Here is a 24,098-nt window from a genome sequence, read left to right as displayed (position 1 = left end):
TGGAGGCACCACTAGACAATCCAACGATGACATTTTTCTTATTTGGATACATCTTAAAAGGTAAATATATTATTCTTGCAATGTTTCTTGGTATTTAACTCTATCTTACTTCATTTAAGTATTCTTTTTTTCCCTGTTTTCCTGGGATGATTGGGATCGCACGTCCTACGTCTTCCTGATCACATGACTTCCCTCAGATAATCTACCTTTTGATTACATGGGTTGTGGATGAACATTACTCAGGACACTAGCCTGTAGATACAGTGACGTTCAAATGTTTTCAAAGAATGTGACTGAAAATAAAGTAAAATGTTTTATGGTTTATGTATTCATGCAAGTGAAGTTTGTTCAGTGTAAGTACAGTATAGTTCTTTTGTCTTTTAAACTGTATTCTTAATGCAGGTGTATTAGTTAGGCATTGCAAGAGTAAGTCTCAAGTAATCATAAAATTCACTTATCCGGCATCTTACCAATCTCCATAAGTGCCGGATACCAGGGGTTTTGCAGTATTTCATAAAGTTGCCTTTAGCCTGACATAAGGCAGATACAGACTCACCATTAGCATTGCCAAGCACCCCTTACAGTCAAAGAAAGAGAAGCAAAAGAGAGTCTCCCCCAACTTACCAAGTGTCCATAGATTCTCCTTCAGCATACCTCCAGCCTCTGGTGTTGCACATTTCAGTTCAAGCCATTGGCAGAGTCTCCAGAGAGGATAATCTGAAGCTCACATGAGGATGATCTCTCTGCATAGTCTCCAACCAGTGTCTGAATATAGTCACAAAATGTAAATGAAAAAATGTGAATACAGATATATAAAACTTAACAGCATAGAACGTTGCATCAAACCTGCAGTCAATGGAATATAAGCCAAAAGGATCAACCACAGGCATCCTAACTAAGAAATTGATAGTGGACTTCAGGAGGGGAAATCAGGAGAACACAAACCAGTCCTTATAGAGGGGTCAGCAGTGGAGAGGGTAAAGAACTTCAAATTCCTGGGTGTCAACATCTCTGAAGATTTATCCTGGGCCTCCATGTTGATGCAATCATGAAGAAGGCTCACCAACCTTCAAGTGGAGTTTGAGGCTCTTACAAATGTCTACAGGTGTGCTGTAGAGAGTATTCCATATAACCATATAACCACTTACAGCACAGAACAGGCCAGTTCGGCCCTACTAGTCCATGCCGTAACAAATCCCCATCCTCCTAGTCCCACTGACCAGCACCCGGTTCATACCCCTCCAGTCCTCTCCTATTCATGTAACTATCCAGTCTTTCCTTAAATGTAACCAATGATCCCGCCTTGACCACGTCTGTCGGAAGCACATTCCACATCCCTACCATCCTTTGCGTAAAGAAATTTCCCCTCATGTTCCCCTTATAATCTTCCTCCTTCAATCTTAAACCATGCCCTCTAGTTTGAATCTCCCCCACTCTTAATTGAAAAAGCCTATCCACGTTTACTCTGTCTGTCCCTTTTAAAATCTTAAACACCTCTATCAAGTCCCCTCTCAATCTTCTACGCTCCAGAGAAAAAAGCCCCAGTCTGCACAACCTTTCCTTGTAACTCAAACCTTGAAATCCTGTCAACATTCTCATGAACCTTCTCTGCACTCTCTCTATTTTGTTTATATCTTTCCTATAATTTGGTGACCAAAACTGTACACAGTTCTCCAAATTTGGCCTCACCAATTTGACATCCTAAATATCTCTGTTAATGGCCCCACTATCTGTCCACTAGCCTCCCTGAGTGTCCTTGGGAATATTTTGTCCGGTCCCGGAGATTTATCCACCTTTATCTTTTTCAACATAGCCATCACTACCTCCTCGGTTATCCTCATATGCTTCATGACCTCCCCACTATTTTTCTTTACCTCAACTGGTTCAATATTTTTTTCCCTAGTGAATTTCGAGGCAAAGAAATCATTCAAAATTTCCCCCATTTCCTCTGACTTCTCACTCAGCCTACCCTCACTATCTACAAGGGGCCCAATTTTATCCCTCACTAATCTTTTACTTTTAATGTACTTGTAGAAACCCTTTGGATTTATTTTTACTCTGTCTGCCAAAGCCTCTTTGTGCCTTTTTTTGGCCTTTCCAATTTCTTTCTTAAGATTCCTTCTACACTCCTTGTAGTCCTCCTTCAAATTGTCAGTTCCCTGTTCTTTATACCTCTTGTACACCTCCCTTTTTCTCCTAACCAAATTTCCAATATTCCTTGAAAACCAAGCCTCCCTATGACTTCCAGCCTTTCCTTTGATCCTCACTGGGACATAACTACTCTGTACCCTCAAAATTTCTTTTTTGAATATCCTCCATTTTTCATTTACACCCTCACCTGAAAATATCCTGTCCCACTCAATACTCCCCAAATCCCTTCTTATTCCTTTGAAATTTGCTCTTCTCCAATCCAGAACCTCAACTTTAGGCCCCTCCTTGCTCTTCCCTAAAACTACCTTAAAACTAACAGAATTATGATCACTTGACCCAATTGGATCTCCAACATTAATGTCTGATATCTGACCTAGCTCGTTCCCTAACAGAAGATCCAGTATTACACTGTCCTGAGTCGGTTCTTATACTAATTGATTCAGAAAACAATCTTGAACACATTTAATGAACTCTAGCCCATCCAGCCCTCTAACTGTGTGGGTATTCCAATCAATGTGAGAGAAGTTAAAATCTCCCATGATCACTACCTTATGATTCTCACAGATATACGTTATCTCTCTACACATTTGTTCCTCTAGTTTTCTTGACCCATTTGGTGGTCTAATACACACCTATTAGCACCCTCATGCCTCCTTCACCCCTCAATTCCACCCAAACAGCCTCACTGGACGATCCCTCCAGACCATCTTGCCACCTCACGGCAGTAATGTCCTCCCTAACAAGCAGAGCAACTCCTCCCCCTTTTTTTTACCCCCTGATCTATCACATCTAAAACAAATATATCCTGGAACGTTAAGTTGCCAGTCCTGCCCCTCTTGTAGCCAGGTCTCACTAGTGGCATCGCTGTCTGCTATGGAGGGGCCAATGCACAGGACAGGAAGAGAGTTGTGAAATCGGCCAGAGCCATCATGGGCACCAAGTCTTCATTCCATTAAGGACATCTGCAATAGGTGGTGTCTCAAGAAAACTGTGTCCTCCCCACCCAGACCATGCCCTCCTCTCACTGCTACCATCAGGAAGGAGGTACAGGAGCCTGAAGAGAAATACCCAACAGGATCAAGACGGCTTCTTCTTCCCCTTTCCCATCAGGTTTCTGAATTGGCAATGAATCACAGACACTCCCTCACCTTTCTTTTGCACCAATTTATTGATTTTAAAAATGTAATTAATAGCAATGTTTGATTCTGCTGCAAAACAATGAATTTTGTAACATTCTGATTGTGCTTTTCTGCCCTCTCTGCATTAATGTGGCATAACTCTAACTGGATGTGCTTTCATTCTTGTTCTCATTTACAGAGGAAAAGGAGACTTAAACAAATTGCTGAAATTCAATCAGTTGGATGGTGACGTGGATAGAAGGTCCCACACAGGAAAATATAGCAGGATGAATGGAGTCCCAAGGTGGGGTTCGACTGATGCAGATAGGATAATCTGGGGACATGTTTATACCAAACAATTCTTTAGCCCATCCAGTCTGATCTTCTCCACCTTGTGTGATGTAGCTTAATGTCCTTGGGATTCTCTGCTTATCAAAAGCTGAGTGTCAAGAGACCCGAGACCATGACAATTTGCTTCAAAACCCTGGGAATGGAACACGACAGCACAGTGCAGACCCTTCAGCCCTTGATCTTGTGCTGACCTATATATTTCTGCCATTAAAAAAAAGTACTAGACCCTTCCTACCTTATAACCCTCTATTTTTCTTCATCCATGTGCCTGTCTAAGAGTCTCTTAATGCTTCAGCGTCCAATACCAAGACATTCCAGGCACCCATAACTTTTTTTTAATGTACCCCTGGAGTCTTCACTAAACTTTCCTCCCTTCACTGATGTCCTCTGGTTTTTGCTATTCCCTCCCGGGGGTGGGGGGGGTGGGGAGGTGCTAGTTGTCGACTGTATCTATGCCCCCTACAATCGTGGAGACCTCTATTAAGGCTCCTCTCCTCCTTCTACGCTCCAAAGAGAAAAGCCTCCGGTTCTGCTAATCTTGCCTCGTGAGACATATTTTCCAATCCAGGCAACATCCTGGTAAATCTCCTCTGCCCCCTCTCCTGTTTTGACTTTCCTCTAGCAGCTTAGAAGTGTTGGTTGGAAGGCCAGGTTCACAAGGCCACTGTTCCTATTTAGAACTCTGGGGTGAGACAATGGAGAAATTCTGAACAAGTTGTCTGTTTCTGAATTACTTCTCACTGCTAATGTCTTGAGGAAACTTGAGTGTCCCCCTCACAGGAGAATGATTGTAGGAAATTGGCTAATGCAGCGACCTTGGTGGCTCCAGTTCATTCCCAACTAACAACACCTTTTACTTTGTGGTGAGATCAGCCAAGTTTTGCGGGAAGGCATTGAATGAAGATGTGCAGCCTCTCTATTGAAGGGAGAAAGGTCACAGGACCAGCCAGACATTGCATTTGGGCCATTGTTGAAAGTGCTGTGACAGTAGGTCACCTTCCTGTTGCCTGTAGGTCACTGAAAGTTGAGCTAGGTACAGAAGTTGGGGGGAGGGGGGGATGATGGGAAACAAAAACAGTCTCAGTCTCACTGTAAAATCATGAAGTCATGGGTTGTGCAAGTGGAATAAGCTGTTTTAAAAATGGCGGCATCGTAGGAGCTGCTGTAATGGCAGTGCTGCTGGTGATGTGGACCCAGGAAGAGTGGGGAGCGGAGACACCCATTGCTCTGCAGGGTCCAACTGCCCCATCATAATGCCGCCAGCTCTCTATGGGCGTTAAGCGACCTGTTAAAGGAGCCAACAGCATTTTTATTTAAAATCCTGCAACCACAGGGTCTGTGTCCAAGATGCTGGCACCCTCGGGCCAGTACAGGGCACCTGAAATGGAGAGAAACGTTCCCTATTGAGAAGGAGCCGCAGAGACGACGGCCCTGCAGAATGGTGACCGTGGCAGCAGACCAGCGGCTGAGGGACCCACACGGGTTGAGGGCTGCTGGTGACTTGCAGTCAAAGGACCCACACAGACTGCAGGCTGCTGAAGAATGGCTCATAAGAACCAGGTATCAGAGCCAGGATCCAAGAAGGGGCTGAAGGTAAAAAGGACTCCTTAAGGGCATTGGGCACTAAAGATTTCCTGATCATGTCAGAGATTTGGATCTGGAGCTCGGTTTGCCAATGAATAGAACAGAGGTCTGTGTGGCTGCAGAAGCTCTGAGAGCACTGGAGGTGAATCCAATCACTCTTAAGGGACTTTATTTTGCTCCTCTTTCTCTTACTTTACGAATGACAGCTTTTTGTTTGCCAGCCTTGTATTATATTACATTTTCTGTTTTATTATGTGACAATGAAATAACCTTAATGAGAGGGAACTGAGAAATAATCAAAGCCCATAATGTTGGGCCAATTCTTGGTAAGTGGCAGTAGAAACATCTGGCATGTCTTTGGATTGCAGTTAGGTGAATTATCCATTGCTTCAAACCAGGATGGGGATTCCCTTTAAATTGCTGTCTGCTTTGGTTCTCCTTCAAGCTATTTCTGTGCCTTAGGAATCCTTGTGGACGGACTGGTTTGAAAGGGCGAGGACTCCTGGGAAGATGGGGCCCGAATCACGCAGCTGACCCCATTGTGACAAGGTGTGTGCCCCATTTCTTTATTAGGATACGCTTTGCTGGTCTCTCTATAGTTCAGAGTAATGGACATTCTGAAATGAATGTAATGGAAGATATTGAAATAATCCTCTAATGCAGCCAAGGAGATTCTTAGAACAGCAACAGGAAATTGAGCCAATTCTGCCATTCGGTTAAATATTTACTCCATTATATGGCCACAGACTCCATGTCACCTGACCACATCACTTCCCCTGCTTCCTGGAAGGAGTCTAATTATCTCGCGGCTTTTCCAGCTCCATTGCGTCTGTGAGACTTCCTATATTAGGACTGAGTTTAGGAGTCATGAGTTGCTGTTGCAGCTCTATAAATCTCTGGTGAAACTACGCTCAGAATATTGTGTTCAATTTTGGTCACCTCATTACAGGAAGGATGTGGAAGCTATGGAAAGGCTACAGAGGAAAAGGTGCCTGGATTGGAAAATTTGTTTTATGAGAAAAGGTTAGCAGAGCTCGGGCTTTTCTCTTTAGAGTTACGAAGGATGAGAGGTGACGTAGTAGAGGTCTACAAGGTTATGAAAGGCATAGATAAGGCGGACCCCCAGCACCAGGGCAACAGAAGCAAATAACAGAACATCTGTACAAGGTGAAGGGAGGAAAGTTTAGGGAGATATTAGAGGTAGATTTTAAAGAGTGTGGGTGCCTGGAATGCATTGACAGGGATGGTGGTGAGGCTGGAACATTGGGGGCAAAGTAAAAGAGGGTTACGAGGTACATATTGGTTGGCACAACATCGTGGGCTGAAGGGCCTGCACAATGCTGTAAAGTTCTACGTTCTAGTACTTCTGAGATGTCTTTTCCTGTGACTCTCCTTCCAACAGATATTGATAGGGTTCCATTTCCTGCACTTCAGCTGTCACCCACCTCCCCTTTCATCTCTTCTCATCCAAAGCAAGGATAGAGTTGAATCAGCCTCCACATTCAACAGACTATATATTCTCTCCTTTTATGGGTGGCACAGTTAGTTCAGCGTTATTGCTGTGCCAGCAACCCGCTGCTGTCTGCAAGGAGTTTGTATGTTCTTCCCGTGTCTGCGTGGGTTTCCTCCGGGTGCTCCGGTCTCCACCCACCATTCAAAATCATAAGGGTTAATTAGTATACTTGGGGGGCACGGACTCGTGGGCTGGAAGGGCCTTTTACCGTGCTGTAGTCTAAATTTTTGTATTACCACACAAATCTTCCCACCACATCCCCCCCCCACCTTTTCAACAACTCAGAGAGACCATTTCCTACTCAACTCGCTGTATCCTCTCCCATTCCAATCAATATCTCTCCTATCTGGAGAACCATTACATGAATCTGCAGGAGATGCCATAGAACTAAGAACATAACAGCACAGAAACAGGCCAATAAAACATCATCTTTCAAACTTTGCTGCCAGACAAGCAGATTGAATGATATTTCTATTAATACCCCAACATTCCATTGAACATTACAGTGCAAAAAAACAGGTCCTTCAGCCCTGCTAGTCTGTGCCAAGCTATTATTCTGCCTAGTCCTACTGACCTGTACCCACTCCTTATCCCTCTACACCCCTCCCATCCATGTACCTGTCCAAATTTTTCTTAAATGTTAAATCTGAGCCCGCATTCACCAGTTCCACTGGCAGCTTGTTCCACACTCTCATCACTCTCTGTGTGAAGTAGTTCCCCCTAAACTTTACCCCTTTCAAACTTAACCCATGCCCTCTAGTTTGTATGTCATTTGACTGCAGTGGAAAAAAACTACTTGGATTTACTCTTGTCTATTCCCATTATAATTTAATAAACCTCCATCAAATCTCCCCTCATTCTTCTAAAGTCCAGGGAATAAACCTGTTTAACCTTTCCCTGTAACTCAGTTCCTCAAGGCCCAGCAATATCCTAGTAAATGTTCTCTGCACTCTTTCAATTTTATTGATATCTCGTCTGTAGTTGGGTGATCAAATACACCAAAATTGTCTTCATCAATATCTTACACGATTTTACCATAACATGCCAACTACTGTACTCAATATTTTGATTGATGAAGGCCAGTGTACCAAAAGCTCACCTTATTTAAACCTTATTTACCTGTGGCAGCACTTTCAGGGAATTGTGTATCTGAATTCCCACATCCCTCTGTTCTACTACATTCCTTAGTGCCCTACAATTTACCGTGCAAGTCCTTAGTTTGTTCTTCCACAATGCAACACCTCACATTTGTCTGCATTAAATTCCATCTACCAATTTGCAGCTCACATTACCAGCTGGTCCAGATCCCCATGCAAGCTCTGAAAGCCTTGCTTGCTGTCCAATCTTAGTGTCATCTGCAAACTGGCTGATCCAATTTACCACTTCATATTTCAGATCATTGATATAGATGACAAACAACAATGGTCCCAGCATTGATCGCTGAGGCACACCACTAGTCACAGGCCTCCAGTCAGAGAGGCAATTATCCACTACCACTCTCTGGCTTCTCCCATATAGCCAATGTCGAATCCAGTTTACTACTTCACCATGAATACTGAATGACAACTTTCCTGAATAACCTCCCATGTGGGATCTTGTCAAAGGCCTTATTAAATTCCATGTAGACAACATCCACAGCCTTTCCTTCATCAACTTTGCTGGTGACCTCTTCAAATCTATAAGATTTGTTAAACACCACCTACCATGTACAAAGCAATGTTGACTATCCCTAATCAGTCCCTGACTATCCAAATACTTGTCTCTTAGAACACCGTCCAATGATGTCAGGCTCACCAACCTATAATTTCTTGGGTCATTTTTGGAACCTTTTTTAAACAACGAAACAATATGAGCTAACCTCCAATACTCCAGCATTCTCACCTGTGGCCAAGGATATTTTAAATATATCTACCAGGACCTCTGCAATTTCTGCACAAGCTTCCCTTGAGGTCAGAGGGAATATCTTGTCAGGGCCTGAGCATTTATCCACCTTTTATTGCTTTGAGACAGCAAGTACCTCTTCTCATTAATCTCTATGGCCTCACTGCCTGTTTTCCTTATTTCCCTCAATTCTGTGCAGATTTCCTGAGTAAATACAGGTGTAAGATTTCCCCTATTTCTTCTGGCTCTATACATGCTGACCACTCTGATCAACAAGAGGACCAGTTTTGTCCCTTGCTATCCTTTTATTCATTAAACACCTGTAGAAGCTAGAAGCTCTTAGGATTTTCCTTCACCTTGTTTGCCAAAGCAACCTCGTCTTTTTTTTTTTAGCTTTCCTGATATCGTTCTTAAGTTTTTTTTCTTGCATTTTTATACTTCTCAAGTACTTCATTTGTTCCATTTGCCTATACCTGATATACACCTCTCTTAACCGGATCCAGAATATCCCTTGAAAACCAATGTTCCCAATGCCTGTTAACTTTGCCTTTGATCCTGACAGGAACACACAAACTTTGCACTTTCAAAATGTCACCTTTGAAGGCCTCCCACTTACCAAGCACAGCCTTGCCAGAAAACAACTTAGCCCAATCCACACTTACCAGATCCTTTGTTATTTCCTCAAAATTTTCCTTTCCTCAATTTAGAATCTCAACCCGAGAATCAGACCTATCCACATCCATAATTAACTTGAAACTACTGGCATCATGATCATTGGACCAGAGTGTTCCTAACACATATTTTTGTCACCTCTCCTCTCTCCTTCCCCATAGGAGATCCAGTATTGGACCCTCTCTAGTTGGTACCTCAATATATTGATGTAGAGAACTTCTTGAACACATTTGACAAACTCTAAGCCATCCAGCTCTTTTACAGTATGGGAATCCCTGTCAAATATGTGGAAAGTTATAATCTCCTACTATTATAACCTTAAGTTTCCTGTAGCTATCTGCTCTTTCTCTGCAGATTCACTCCTCCAAATCTTGCTGACAATTGACCGGCCATAAATATAGCACCATGAGTGTGGTCATACCTTTCCCGTTCCTCAGCTCCACCCATATAACCTCAGTAGACAAGCCCTCTGGTCTGTTCTTCCTGAGCACAGATGTGATATTTTCCCTGACGAGCAATGCCATTCCTCTCCCTTTCATCCCTCCCACTCTATTGCATCTGAATCAATGGAAGCCCGGAACATTGAGTTGCCACTCTTGCCCCTCCTGCAACCAAGTTTCACTAATGGCCACAATGTCATAATTCCACAGTCTAAGCTCATGTGCCTTTCCTACGATATTTGCATTGAAATAGATGCACCTGAGAACCCTACTTCCTCCACACACAACCCTTTGATTTCTGTTTTATATGCAGTTTTAACATTATCTTTTTTCTCCTCCTCTCCACTATCTTTTCTGGCGCTCTGGTTTCCATCTCTCTGCAAATCTAGTTTAAATCCCCCCCAGAGCAGCACCAGCAGACCTTCTCCAGTTCAGATGCGAACCGTCTTGCCATGCAGGTCCCCAGTGATCCAGAAATCTGAAGTCCTTCCTCCCGCACCATCCCTTTAGTCACATGTTAAATGGCATTATCCTCTTATTTCTAACCTCACTAGCATATGATACAGGTAGCATTCCTGAGATCACAACCCTGGAAATTCTGTCCTTTAACTTCACACCTAACTCCCTGAACTCTCTTTGGAAGACCTCATCACCTTTCCAACCCATGTCATTGGACCCTATATGGACCACAATATCTGGCTGCCCACCCTCCCTCTTGAAAATGCTGCAAAATCTATCTGAGCCATCCAGAACTCTGGCATCTGGAAGGCAACATAACATTCAGGATTCTCGATCTCTTCCACAGAACCTCTATCTGTTCCCCTCACTGACGAATTTCCAATCACTACAGCGTGCCTCTTTTTTTTAGCCACAGGGCCAGACTCTGTGCCAGAGCCCTGACTTTTGTGGCTTGTCCCTGGTAGGTCATCCCTCCCAACAGTATCCAAAACATTATACATGTTATTGAGGGGTACAGCCACAGGAGTACCCTTCACTTTCTGCCTGTTACCTTTCTCTCTCCAGACTGTCACCTAGTTTCCTTTTTTCTGCCTCCTTGGTGTGATTGCATCCCTGTAACTCCTGTCTATCTTTCCCTTAGCTTACTGAATGATTCGGAGTTCATCCAACTCCAGCTCCAATTTCTTAACAGAGTTTATAAGGAGTTCAAGTTGGATGCACTTCTCACAGGTGAAGTTATCAGGGATACTGCTGGCTTCCCTGACTCTCCACCTTCTGCAAGAGGGGCATGATCCTGCCTTGGCTGCCATTTCCTCTGTTTGTGACAAAGTTAGAGAAACCTGTCCATACCTGTGTCTCGTTGCTGTATCCTTTCTATCCTTGACAGCATTGTCCTTGCCTTACCTCAACTCCTGCACCACCACCTTAGCCTCTGCTTGCCGAAATCTCTCGAGCCAAAGCCTCTTAACTGACCACTTCCTACACTGAGCCTGTTGAGCTGAAACCTCCAAGTCTCCACTCCTACACTGGGCCATTCACACACAGCCTGCTCCAATTATGGCCACTCCATTTGAGCTTCCCTTTTTATTTGCTGCTCGCTCTATCTGTATCACAGACTCCAACCAATCGCCAAGGGTCTTGCATCACTTTTATTTAAACTCCCTGAAACAAAGCATAACTCACCTTTTACCTCTTCACTTCCCACTCTCCATGGAGCCAAACACTCTGTCGTGATGAAGCAGTGATTAATTTGCACTTTTCTGACTATATCCAGAGCCCACCATGTCTCCCATATGTTGCAGCAGGCAAATGCAGGTCGCATGGCCACTTTACTCAGTCTGCAAGGGTGATTGTGAGATTCTAGTTCTCTCTCACTTCTACTCAATGGTTTGACCTCTGACATTGTTCTGAAGGAGCCCTATTAACAGCACCCCATCTTCCAACCAGACACAGTACAGATGCCACCTGGGGGAGGGGGTTGGGGGTGGGGTCACAGAGCTTTGTGGTTTAACTTGTCTAAGATGACAGAGTTGTTTGCCCAAGCTTGTTCCATTTGCCTACTTTTGGTCCATATATGTCTAAATCTTTTCTATCCATCTACCTGTTTAAATGTCTAAAAGTGGTAGAGATTAGTAATGATGTTTCAGGTATCAATGGATTCTGGCATGGAGGACTGGAAAATCACAAATGACACCCCACTATTTCAGAAATAGTGAGGCAGCAGAAATGAAATTGAGTGGTTGGGAAGATGTTGGAGTCGTTTGTCAAGGATGAGGTTATGGAGTACTTGGAAACATAGGACAAGATAGGCCAAAGCCAGCATGGTTTCCTAAAGGGAAAACCTTGATTGACAAACCCATTGGAATTCTTTAGATAAGGGAAATGCAGTGGTTGTTATGCATTTGGATTTTCAGAAGGCCTTTGACAAGGTGCCGCTCATGAAGCTACTTAACAAGTTAAGAGCACATGGTATAACGGGGACATACTAACATGGGTAGAGCATTAGCTGATTGGCAGGAAGCAAAGAGTCGAAACTGGCTGGCTGCCAGTTGCAAGTGGTGTTTCACCGGGGCTGCTGCTTTTATGTTGTATATTAATGATTTGGATTATAGAATTAATGGTTTTGTTACCAAGTTTGGAGATGATACCAAGGTGGGAGGAGCAGCAGGTAGTGTTGAGGAAACAGGGAGACTGCAGAAGGACTTGGCCAGATTAACAAAATAGGTAGAGAAGTGGGAAATGAAAGTATATTTGTTAGAGAAAAAATAAATGGGCAGACTTTTTTTTAAACTGGGAGAAAATTGAAAATACCCAGATGCAAAGAGACCTGGGAGCTTGCAAGTAAACTGGCAGGTTGAGACAGTGGTGAAGAAGGCAAATGCAATGCTGGCATTCATTTCAAGAGCAATAAAATATAAGAGCAGGGCCGTGGTGTTGAGGCACTGGTGAGACCTCGCATGGAATATTGTGAACGGTTTAGAGCTCATTTAAGAAAGAATGTGCTGACATTGGAGAGAGTTCACTTGAGGTTCACAAGGATAAATCCAGGAATGAAAGGGTTATATGAAGAGTGTTTGACAGCTCTTGGCCTGTACAAGTTGGAATTTAGGAGAATGAGGGGGGGATCTCATTGAAACATTTGGAATGTTGAAAGATGTGGACAGAACAGAGAGGCGGAGGTATTTCTTTAGCTAGCAGGTGGTGAATCTGTGGAATTTGTTGCCACAGGGAGTTGTGGAGGCCAAGTCATTGGGCGTATTTAAGGCAGAGATTGATAGGTTCTTAATTAGCCATGAGGAAAAGGCCGGCAGTGGGGCAAAGTGGCTATTAAGCGTTGCTATTGTGCCTGCCTCCACTGCTTCCTCTGGCAGTTTGTTGAACATACCTACCACCCTCGGTGTGAGCAAGGTGTCCCCTGTGTCCCTTTTAGATAATTCCCTTCTCACTTAAATGTATGTCCTCTAAATTTTGGACTCCCCTACCCTGAGGAAAAGGCTATTGCCATTTCCCTTTTGTTAACATCCTTCACTATTTTAATATTCCTCTGTCATGTCCGTTTGAGCCTCTTGCACTCCAGGGAGAAAAGTCCTAGCCTATCCAGCCTCTCCTTGTAACACAAGCTTGCCAGTCCCAGTATCTTTCCAGCTTTAGTTTCAAATCGCTAGCCTTTCCAGTCTGCATCAGCAATGTCCAGTTGATGGAGGGGCCGTAACTTTCTCTCTCCACAGCTGCTGCTTGGTCTGCTGAGTGTTCCCATCATTCTCCCTTGTGTAGTTTTGTAGTTCGCAGCTCATGCATTGTTTTTATTCGCTCTATTTTCATTCATCTCCTGTTTTCAACTCCTTCAGACAGATTAAATTTGGTAACAGGCCATTTCAGCCCACGAGTCTGTTCTGCCCAATTTGCACCCAATTAACCTACACCCCCAGTACATTTTAAACAGTGGGAGGAAACCGGTGCCCCCGGAGAAAACCCATGCAGACACAGGGAAAACATACAAACTCCTTACGGATACAGCAGGATTCAAGTCCCGGTCCCAATCGCTGGTGCTGTAAAGGCATTGCACTAACTGCTAACTGTGCTGCCGAGAGTAACAAGCATTCACCACCCTTTCTCAGCTAGCAACATTACAGTACAGGCCTTTCGGCGCACGATGTTGATTCAACCTATATAAACCTAATTGAACCAAACCTAATCTAAGCCTTCCCTACCTCACACCCATAACCCTCTATTTTTCTTAGTCTAAGAGTCTTAAATGTTCCCAATTGAACCAGCCTCAACCACTACCTCTGGCAATGCTTTCCAGGCACCCACTACTCTCTGTGTCTCCCCTCATCTGGTACAGAAGTCCTCTGGAGTTTGTTAATCTCTCCCTGGGAAAAAGGTGCTGGCTGTCCACCCTATCTATGCCTCCCATAATCTTACAGACCTCTATTAAGTCACCTCTCATCCTTCTTTGCTCCAAAGAGGAAACCCCCTAGCTCTGTTAACCTTTCCTGATAAAACACACTCTCCAATCCAGGCATCATCCTGATAAATCTCCTTGGCATCCTCATTCTTCCTGTAATGAAGTGACCAGAACTGAACACAATTTTCCAAGTGTGGTCTAACCAGAGTTTTATAGAGCAGCAGCATTACTTCACAACTCTTGAATTCAATCCCCCAACTATTGAAGGCCTTTTAATTACCCTATCAATCTGTGCGGCAACTGTGAGAGATCTAAGAGTTTGGACCCCGATGTTCCCTCTGTTCTTCTACACTGTTAAGAATCCTACCATTAACCATGTGCTCCACCTTTGGTTTGACCTTCCGAAATGGATCACTTCACACTTATCTGGATTGAACTCTCCATCTGCCACTTTTCCACCCAAATCTGCATCCTCTCAATATCCTTTTGTAAATACGACAACCCTCTACACTATCCACAACTCCTCCAACCTTCATGCCATCTGCATTTATGTCATCTTTCTTATCATGCCACAAATGGAGGCCATTCACCCAATGGGTCCATGCCTGCTTCTGGCATAACCCACCCCTGCCCCTAGTCCCCCGTCCATCAGTCCCATTCTCCTCCATATTTCTCTGTACTCCTGCAGCCTATTTTCTCGTAGATGCCCATAAACTCTCCCTACTGCAATTAACCCATGCCATTCACACACGGGAGGAAACCAGAGTGCCTGGGGAAACCCAGGTGGTCACTGGAAGATCGTGCAAACTCCACACAGGCAGCAGCTGAGCTCAGGATTGAATCTGTATCCCTGGAGTTGGGAAGCAGCTGCAGATTCTGTTGTACCACTAATGCTGCCCAAATATCAGTCTCGTAGTGTCCATCCAAACACAAATATTCTCCATTCTCGACTTAAAATGTTTAATTTCTAACTTTTCTTTTTCTAGTGGTTTGCAGAGCTAGTAACCCAGGTTCGAGTCTTGTGCTGTATGAAAGAAGTTTGTACATTCTCCCATGTCTGCGTGGGTTTTCCCTGGTGTTCTGGTTTCCTCCCACCTTCCAGAACGTATGGGATTGTAGGTTAATTTGGGTGTGATTGGCCAGTGTGGGTTTAAATGGCTGGAATAGGCTTCTACCTTGCTGTAAGTAAAATTTAAATAAAAATTTAAAAACAATAAAAATTGCAGCCTGAATCAATCACTCTGTTTTATTCCAAGCCTGCAGAGTATTTCCAGCATTTATATTTATATTAATATTTTTGCATATATCTGTGTAGCCTTCGAATCTGGGATTGATTAAACTGCCTATTCTCAGCAAACTCAAGAGATGCTGAATGAAATCTCTGACTTTATGGACTCTAATGCTTGGCAGTACACCACACAACCCTGTGTTTATTGTCGCTCAGACAAATGAAAGAATAGAATGGTAGCTCCTATGCAATTAAAAACTCTTTGCAAGGAGGTAGTGTCTCTTTGAAAGGGCAGCCCAATATTTGTATGGGGAGAAAATTCAAAATTCAGAGGTGCAAAGGGACTTAGGAGTCCTCGTACAGGATACCCTAAAGGTTAACCTCCAGGCTGTGTCGGTTGGTGGTGAAGAAAGCAAATGCAGTATAGGCATTCGTTTCTAGAGAAATAACATACAAGAGCAGGAATGTAATGTTGAGGCTTCATGAGGCACGGGGTACAGTTTTGGCCTCCTTATTTTGAGATGGGATGTGGTGGCATTGGAGAGGGTTCATAGAATATTCTCAAGAATGATTCCTGGAATTAAGGGATTAGTATACGTGGATCATTTGACAGCTCTTGGACTGTAATTTCTTGAAGTTCAGAAGAATGAGGGAGAACCTCAAAGAAGTATTTGGAATGTCAAAAGGCTTGGACAGTAGCTGTGGAGGCCAGGTCATTGGGTGTATTTAAGGCAGAGTTTGATAGGATTCTGAAAAGTCAGGATAGCAAAGATTATGGGGAGAAGGCTGGGGTGCGAGGCTAAGTGGGAGAATGGATTAGCTCATGATGGAATGGTGGAGCGGACTCAATAGCCCAAATAGCCTGCTTCTGCTCCCATATCTTCTAGTATAATTTAAGTTACAGTTTTACTTTCTTAGTATTGATCGTGGTTCTAAGAAAGGATTGTTTATAGTACAGAACCTTAGCTCTGGTGCCATAAAGCCAGCGTAATTTTGTATATATTGAATGGTAGTCTCGACATGGAGAATTTTAATGGAGCTTGCATTAACTCTCAAGCAGCTGAAGCTCATTGCATGGTGACGAATTTTTTGCACCTTGGTTCTGCTCAGACTCTCTTGCCTCTCCTTGTTTTCCATGATTAAATGGTGGGGTGGGCTCAATGGGCCGAATAGCCTATTTCTGCTCCTACGTCTGTCTTATGGTCTTCTCTCTTTCCCTCTCTCTCTCCTTCACATCTGCAGGTGGAAGAAAGAGGGTGGAAAAACGGTGATTCATAGTCGTTCTGGGAATCCAATCTTGCAGTTTGTGGCAATTTGCAGAAAAGACAACAAGGAGTGGGCAATTCCTGGGGTAAGTTTGGGAAGACTTGACCGTTCAAGATTCCTTCATTGTCATGAAATAGTACTGAACATGTAAATAGAACATTTGACAGGCCCTTCGGCCCTCGATGTTGTGCTGACCTACATGTTCCTACCAATAAAAATATATACTAAACCCTTCCTGCCTCATAACCTTCTATTTTACTTTCACCCATGTACCTAAGAGTTTCTTAAATGCCCCTAATGTTTCAGCCTCCACTACCCCTGGAAAGGCATTCCAGCCACCCACAACTCCCTCGCTTCTCCTTAACGGGGCAGTGTTCTCCCTGTTTCTGGAACCCTGCAAGGGTCCGTTGCACCCCTGGAGTCTGCAACTCCTTGTGGCCACTGCCCAGATCAGGCACTGCCATCACCTTGCCGATCTGGAGGATATTTATGCTGTATGCAGTTGTAATAGTAGCTGGCTGAATATTTGATTAGGGATAGAAATGCAAATAACAGTGTAGCTACAGATCCTCTCCAAGGCTGAACTTCCACTCTGTTTACTAACAGGGAATGGTAGACCCAGGCGAGAAGGTGTCAGCCACACTCAGGAGAGAGTTTGGAGAAGAAACATTGAATTCCTTAGAACTACCAGAAGCAGAGAGGCAGGAGGTGAAAGAGCTGATCAACTCCCTGTTCCAAGGTGGAGAGGTGGTGAGTTTTCCTATCTTTGAGCTGACAACTGGGAAGGTGACAGTGTTCTCACTGTGTTGAGAGAGTTGGTGGAAAACTGTGTCCTCTGTGGATATTGAGGATATTGTAGTTCATACAGTGGGAAATGCCTAGTCTGCAGTTTGGCCAATGCTGTTTGGGAAAGGGGGAGGAAGTTAAGAATGGGCAGGGGGAGGAGTTCATATCAACAGACAAATTGTGTTAATTGGATATGGATGGCATACAGGACAGAGGGCAGGGTGACTTGACTGAGGGGGGTTGTTTGGGGCTGATGGAAAGAAGACAGAGGGAAGAGAGGAAGTATGTATTGTTGGTTCCTGCCAGAGTACGTGTCCAATAGGTTCCTACCTCCATATGTACCCTTCTATAGTTGACCTCGAACAAAACATCATTAGGAATTGAGCTCGGGACCATCTGGTTCAGCCTACACAGTGCCAGAGTGTTGAAGGAATCGCTGCTTTACATATCCTAAATGTAGTCAGTGGATCTTATAGGGTAATGTTTATGAACACGGAGTGGATAGCACATTCTCTCTACTTGATGTCTTTTGACAACATGTAGAAACATAGGGGGTGCTGTTTAAATTTTCCGCAGTCCAAAATGAAAATGTTAGTGCTGCCGTATCGGCAGTGCTGCCGTATCGGCAGTGCTGCCGCTGGTGCTGACCCAGGGAGAGCATGGAGCAGAGACACAGTGCTCCTCCACAGTCCTGCTGCTCACTGCTCCATGCAGGTGTTAAACAGCCTGTTAAAGAAGCCAACAGTGTTTTATTTAAAATCCTACAGACACTGGGGGGAGCGAAGGACCGGCACAGGATACCAGAGAGCCAGGCAATGCTAAAGGAAAATCTTTGCCTGCCTTAAGGCAGACTAGCGTAATTTTGTGTAATATTACATTTCTTATTTATCACATAACAATAGATAGTATCTGATTTGAATATCCTTTTGTCAGGCTGGTGATACAATTATAATACATCAATTATTCAACAATATACCTTGGGGTCAGGCGAGGAAATCCCTGCCCTGGAGAGTTTTGTCAGAAGTTTTTATGTTATCTTGTAAACTGAATTGACCGAACATCAGCAGGAACAGATGATTTGTAATTAACAGGTTCCATGATGAGTTAGTTTCTCAGACGTAAAGGTCTTTATTTTGTTCCGCGCATCGCCCTGCCTGTCCCTCCGCATGTCGCCCTGCCCATCCCTCTGCCCTGCCTGCTGCCCTCCCCCGCCCGTCTCCCTCTCCTGCCCATTACCATGCTCTCCTCTCTGACCTGCTTCCCACCCTCCCCTGCCTGTCCCCCTGCCCTGCCTGTCCCCCTGCCCTGCCTGTCCCCCTGCCCTGCCTGTCCCCCTGCCCCGCCTGTCCCCTGCCCCGCCTGTCCCCCTGCCCCGCCTGTCCCCCTGCCCCGCCTGTCCCCCTGCCCCGCCTGTCCCCCTGCCCCGCCTGTCCCCCTGCCCCGCCTGTCCCCCTGCCCCGCCTGTCCCCCTGCCCCGCCTGTCCCCCTGCCCCGCCTGTCCCCCTGCCCCGCCTGTCCCCCTGCCCCGCCTGTCCCCCTGCCCCGCCTGTCCCCCTGCCCCGCCTGTCCCCCTGCCCCGCCTGTCCCCCTGCCCCGCCTGTCCCCCTGCCCCGCCTGTCCCCCTGCCCCGCCTGTCCCCCTGCCCCGCCTGTCCCCCTGCCCCGCCTGTCCCCCTGCCCCGCCTGTCCCCCTGCCCCGCCTGTCCCCCTGCCCCGCCTGTCCCCCTGCCCCGCCTGTCCCCCTGCCCCGCCTGTCCCCCTGCCCCGCCTGTCCCCCTGCCCCGCCTGTCCCCCTGCCCCGCCTGTCCCCCTGCCCCGCCTGTCCCCCTGCCCCGCCTGTCCCCCTGCCCCGCCTGTCCCCCTGCCCCGCCTGTCCCCCTGCCCCGCCTGTCCCCCTGCCCCGCCTGTCCCCCTGCCCCGCCTGTCCCCCTGCCCCGCCTGTCCCCCTGCCCCGCCTGTCCCCCTGCCCCGCCTGTCCCCCTGCCCCGCCTGTCCCCCTGCCCCGCCTGTCCCCCTGCCCCGCCTGTCCCCCTGCCCCGCCTGTCCCCCTGCCCCGCCTGTCCCCCTGCCCCGCCTGTCCCCCTGCCCCGCCTGTCCCCCTGCCCCGCCTGTCCCCCTGCCCCGCCTGTCCCCCTGCCCCGCCTGTCCCCCTGCCCCGCCTGTCCCCCTGCCCCGCCTGTCCCCCTGCCCCGCCTGTCCCCCTGCCCCGCCTGTCCCCCTGCCCCGCCTGTCCCCCTGCCCCGCCTGTCCCCCTGCCCCGCCTGTCCCCCTGCCCCGCCTGTCCCCCTGCCCCGCCTGTCCCCCTGCCCCGCCTGTCCCCCTGCCCCGCCTGTCCCCCTGCCCCGCCTGTCCCCCTGCCCCGCCTGTCCCCCTGCCCCGCCTGTCCCCCTGCCCCGCCTGTCCCCCTGCCCCGCCTGTCCCCCTGCCCCGCCTGTCCCCCTGCCCCGCCTGTCCCCCTGCCCCGCCTGTCCCCCTGCCCCGCCTGTCCCCCTGCCCCGCCTGTCCCCCTGCCCCGCCTGTCCCCCTGCCCCGCCTGTCCCCCTGCCCCGCCTGTCCCCCTGCCCCGCCTGTCCCCCTGCCCCGCCTGTCCCCCTGCCCCGCCTGTCCCCCTGCCCCGCCTGTCCCCCGCCCCGCCTGTCCCCCGCCCCGCCTGTCCCCCTGCCCCGCCTGTCCCCCTGCCCCGCCTGTCCCCCTGCCCCGCCTGTCCCCCTGCCCCGCCTGTCCCCCTGCCCCGCCTGTCCCCCTGCCCCGCCTGTCCCCCTGCCCCGCCTGTCCCCCTGCCCCGCCTGTCCCCCTGCCCCGCCTGTCCCCCTGCCCCGCCTGTCCCCCTGCCCTTCCTGTCCCCCTGCCCTGCCTCCTCACTGGCTTATTCATTCCTCGCTCTTATTCCTCATACCATCTCCTGATGGTCAAAGGTGTCATGAATGAAATCAATGCAAATTGGGAGTTGGCCATTGACCAAATTACCTTGTCACTGATTTCTTTCTCCACAGGTATACAAAGGCTATGTTGACGACCCTCGGAATACCGATAATGCCTGGATGGAAACTGTGGCCATGAATTTCCACGACGAAACAGGTAATTATTTTGATTTGGCTCAATTCCTGACCTTAGTCCTGAGAAAGAGTACATTTGAATGGCCTGTGTGTTTTTTATTTGTGAGGACTCAGACTGCTGTGTTACAGTACAACTCTGGTTATCACAAATTGGATTCTCAGAAATCCTCAATTATCTGAAAATATTAAAAAATTTTGGATAAATGAGGATATCCAAAACAAATCAGAAATCCTCATTTATCCAAAAAGTTTTCAGAGTCAAACTGACCAGGTACGTCCAGCTCCCGGGCAGGAGTGTGGACCTTGGGCTCCTGGTGATAGGGGCAGGGACCTTGGGTTTCCAGTGGTGGGAGAGGGGACCTCAGGCTCCTAGTGGTGGGAGCAAGGATCTTGGGCTCCTGGATAGGAGTAGAGACCTCGGACTCCTGGGAGCAGGGACCTCAGGTTCCCGGTGGTGTGAGCGGGGTCCTCGGGCTCCTGGGGTTAGGAGCAGGGATCTCGGGCTCCCAGGAGCATGGACCTCAGGCTCCTGGCAGCAGGAGCAGGGACCTCAGGCTGCCTGAGATAGGAGCAGTGTCGTCAGGCTCCTGGTGGTGGCCAGCATTTCTTTTGGTGAGAATTAAACATTATTTTAATGCTTAAAAAGCCTTATTTTGTTTGTTGTTGAAAAGACACTGTTACAAGTGATTTGCTGTTGCTACTGGGTTGTTTTTTTAAAAAAGGACGATTTCTCCAAAAAAAAACATTTATCCAAAATGGGTCCTGTCCCAACCATTTTGGATAATAGGAATTGCATTTTATTTTTAAATGTTTTAAATTTAGGCATACAGCACGAAACAGGGCCTCTGGCCCATGAACTTGTGCCACCCAATTACACCCAGTTAACCTATACCCTAGTATGTTTTGAAGGATGGGAGGCACCCGAAGGAAACGCAAACAGACATGGGGAAAATATATAAACTACTTACAAACAGTGCCAGATTTGAACCCGGGGTGCTGGCGCTGTATTAGCGTTATGCTAATCGTGCCGCCCATGACCACACAAGAACCGTTAATCACTCAGGATTATGGTACCTAACTTGGTCAACAGTGGAATCCCAGCAAAAGCAATGAACCTAAGACCATGTCGTAAATTTTAGTCATATTGTTAAGGGATAAGTCTTGAACAGAACTCCTAGGAGAACCCTGGGATGAATCTTTAAAATCTTGAGCTAACGGGACAAATGCTGCCACTAACCTTTGAAATAGATGGAAAATGTAACTGAGGGTGGATTTTGCTGGAAAATCCCTTTGATGCTGAAGTCTGCAGGTGTCCCATCTGGGCACCTCCTCATTTACATCAAAATGCTTCACCTGGGTCCAAGGGACAAGTCTGAAGCTGCCTGCTCCTGGGAACATATTAAGAGCCTGGTACCATTTTTTTGTTCCATATTTAGTTACAACAATGAAGAAGGCCATTTGGCCCACCAAACTTGCAGGGTAATCCATTTCCTAACCAACTTTCCACACAATCTACTCTATTCCCCCCCCCCCCACTTCCCATCACCTCTCCCCAGGTTGTACCATTTCCCTACACACTAGAAGCAGTTTACAGTAGACAATTAACCTCCTAATGTCACCTTTGCTGTGATTTACGATTTACATCTGTAAATGATTTACATCAGGAATTAGTCCTCCAGTAGGGAAGGAACATCACCCTATCTTCCTTCTGGGGACTCTCCAACTCGATGGCATTAATATCAGTTTCCATTAAACACAACCCCCCTCCCCCTTCCCCCCTGTCACCTTTACCCCAGCTCTTTTTTTCCTCCTTTTTTCCCTCTGTCTCCTTTCACAGAACCAAAATCAATTCTCACCTTTCCTCTTATCATATCCAATTAACACCTATTATCTGTTGGCCTGGACTCCACCCCCTCCCATTCTTCAGTTTTTATTCAGTTGCCTTCCTGCTTTTTGCTTAAAGAATGACTCAGGCCCAAAATGTTGGTCATGTATCTTTACCTCCTAAGGGCGCTGTGAGACCAGCTGAGTTTCTCCAGCATTTCTGGGTCTTTTTATTAGTCCTCCAGTCACTGCTGACTCCCCGATGCATCACCTCTCGAAAAAATGGGCCAATCATCAGCTCTGGCCACAGACAGTAAAATCCATCCAGGGCAGTTCCTGCCCTGGTGGGAAACATGTGTTACCATTTGTCTATCTGCATCTGTGGGCTGCAGCCACATTTGTAGCCCTCCTTTTCTTTCCTCTGAGTTTGCTGTTCTGTTTTACTTTATATTGTAGGTAATGCACAAATCTAACTTATTAATCATATTCTGCTCTGCTTTCACCCTACACACTGCCTAATGAAAGTTGTGTACATTCACTCCCCATAAACAATTCCTCCCTTGATTTTTAATAATGTATTTGTTAGGCCCCCCCCCCCCTCCCCAACTCTCTGCCTCTCACAGATTTTGGTTTTGTGTTTTGTCCTACCCTGGTCCATCTCAACTCTCGTGAATGTCCTCCTTCATATTCTCAGTCTCGTCCTTCCAGCACTGATTACAGTGAAGTCCTCAGGCTTAATTTAAACATATAGCACGGAAACAGGCCATTTTGGCCCACGAGTCCATGCCACCCAATTTACACCCAATTAACCTACACCCCTGGTGCATTTTTAAACGGTGGGAGGAAACCGGAGACCCCGGGGAAAACCCATGCAGACACAGGGAGAACGTACAAACTCCTTACAGACAGTGATCAGAACCCCGATCCCGATCACTGGTTCTGTAAAAGCGTTGGGCTAACCGGTTCACCAACCATGCTGCCCAAAGGTTTTGGAAAGGGTTCTGTTCCTCTGAACTGTTTGTAAGTGGGAGATGAACACAAAACAATGTGCAGAAGAATATCACAAATATAGTTATGACAGGATAGTGAACAGGCATGGGAAGATGGCGAGTGAGCAAACGAGCCTGCTTTGTGCTCCCAGTTCAGCCCAGACCCTGAATTGTTGTGGCTCGGGGTGGCTGGTAGAGGTGATGGGTGGTGGTGATGGAAGGAAGGCAGGGGAAAGGCCAGCACATCCATCCTACCGGTTGCCCAAACACTTGCTCATGCACCCTGTGTTATAACCTTGGAAGTGCTTGTACCTTGTGACGTCATTTGGATTCTGGTCTTACTTCAGGCGAAAGTGTGGCAAAGTTCAAGTTTCAAGCCGGGGACGACGCCGGTGCAGTAAAGTGGATGGACATCGAGGAGCAGCAGAAACTGTATGCCAGTCACACACAGTTCCTTCATCATGTGGCAAAGGCGAAGGACGCTCACTGGTAACCAAGACACTGAACACTTTCCAAGACCCGCTGAAGCCACTGGACATAAAGTTCAAGGTGGCAATTTTTCCTCATCAAACTTCAACACCATCCTGATCACTGCAGCAAGAGAAGAAGGAACCCCTTTCAGAGAGAAGATTAAACCCTGCTGTTTTGGTTGAACTTTCCTTGAAGCCTTAGTTTGACATTTTGTGTTTTAGTGTGAATGCAGGTTTCCCTTCCTCTTGCTGGCATTCAACCAGCCACCACCCAGCCATCACTCCCAGCATACCCCCTCCTGCGGTCAAGAGGTGCAAGACCACTACCGGTACACAGCCCACATGTTGACTGCTGCAAGGTGTGTGAGAGTGGTTCCATGGCTTCTCCAGCAGGTTGTTCCCAT

General features: G+C 46.9%; 1 protein-coding gene across 6 annotated transcripts in view; it reads left to right on the top strand.

The window, feature by feature from the left end:
• nudt9 (nudix (nucleoside diphosphate linked moiety X)-type motif 9) overlaps positions 1-23,883 on the top strand; it is a 40,625-nt gene extending 16,742 nt beyond the window's left edge. For 4 of the 6 annotated variants that reach the window (XM_069913092.1, XM_069913095.1, XM_069913090.1 and 1 more), the window contains 6 exons: positions 3,469-3,573; positions 5,667-5,753; positions 16,547-16,655; positions 17,177-17,320; positions 20,349-20,433; positions 23,572-23,883. In XM_069913092.1, coding sequence (XP_069769193.1) covers positions 3,469-3,573; positions 5,667-5,753; positions 16,547-16,655; positions 17,177-17,320; positions 20,349-20,433; positions 23,572-23,717 — 676 coding nt within the window. In that variant the 3' untranslated portion in view covers positions 23,718-23,883. The remainder of the gene's footprint in view (positions 1-3,468; positions 3,574-5,666; positions 5,754-16,546; positions 16,656-17,176; positions 17,321-20,348; positions 20,434-23,571) is intronic. The other 2 variants (XM_069913096.1, XM_069913094.1) reach the window with 2 other exon arrangements.
• The last annotated feature ends 215 nt before the right edge of the window (positions 23,884-24,098 follow it).

The sequence above is a fragment of the Narcine bancroftii genome, unplaced genomic scaffold (genome assembly GCF_036971445.1).
Source record: "Narcine bancroftii isolate sNarBan1 unplaced genomic scaffold, sNarBan1.hap1 Scaffold_567, whole genome shotgun sequence".
In the NCBI taxonomy this organism is placed as follows: Eukaryota; Metazoa; Chordata; class Chondrichthyes; order Torpediniformes; family Narcinidae; genus Narcine; species Narcine bancroftii.
The sequence above is the reverse complement of the archived record's forward strand: the minus strand, read 5'-3'. Positions and strand labels throughout refer to the sequence as shown.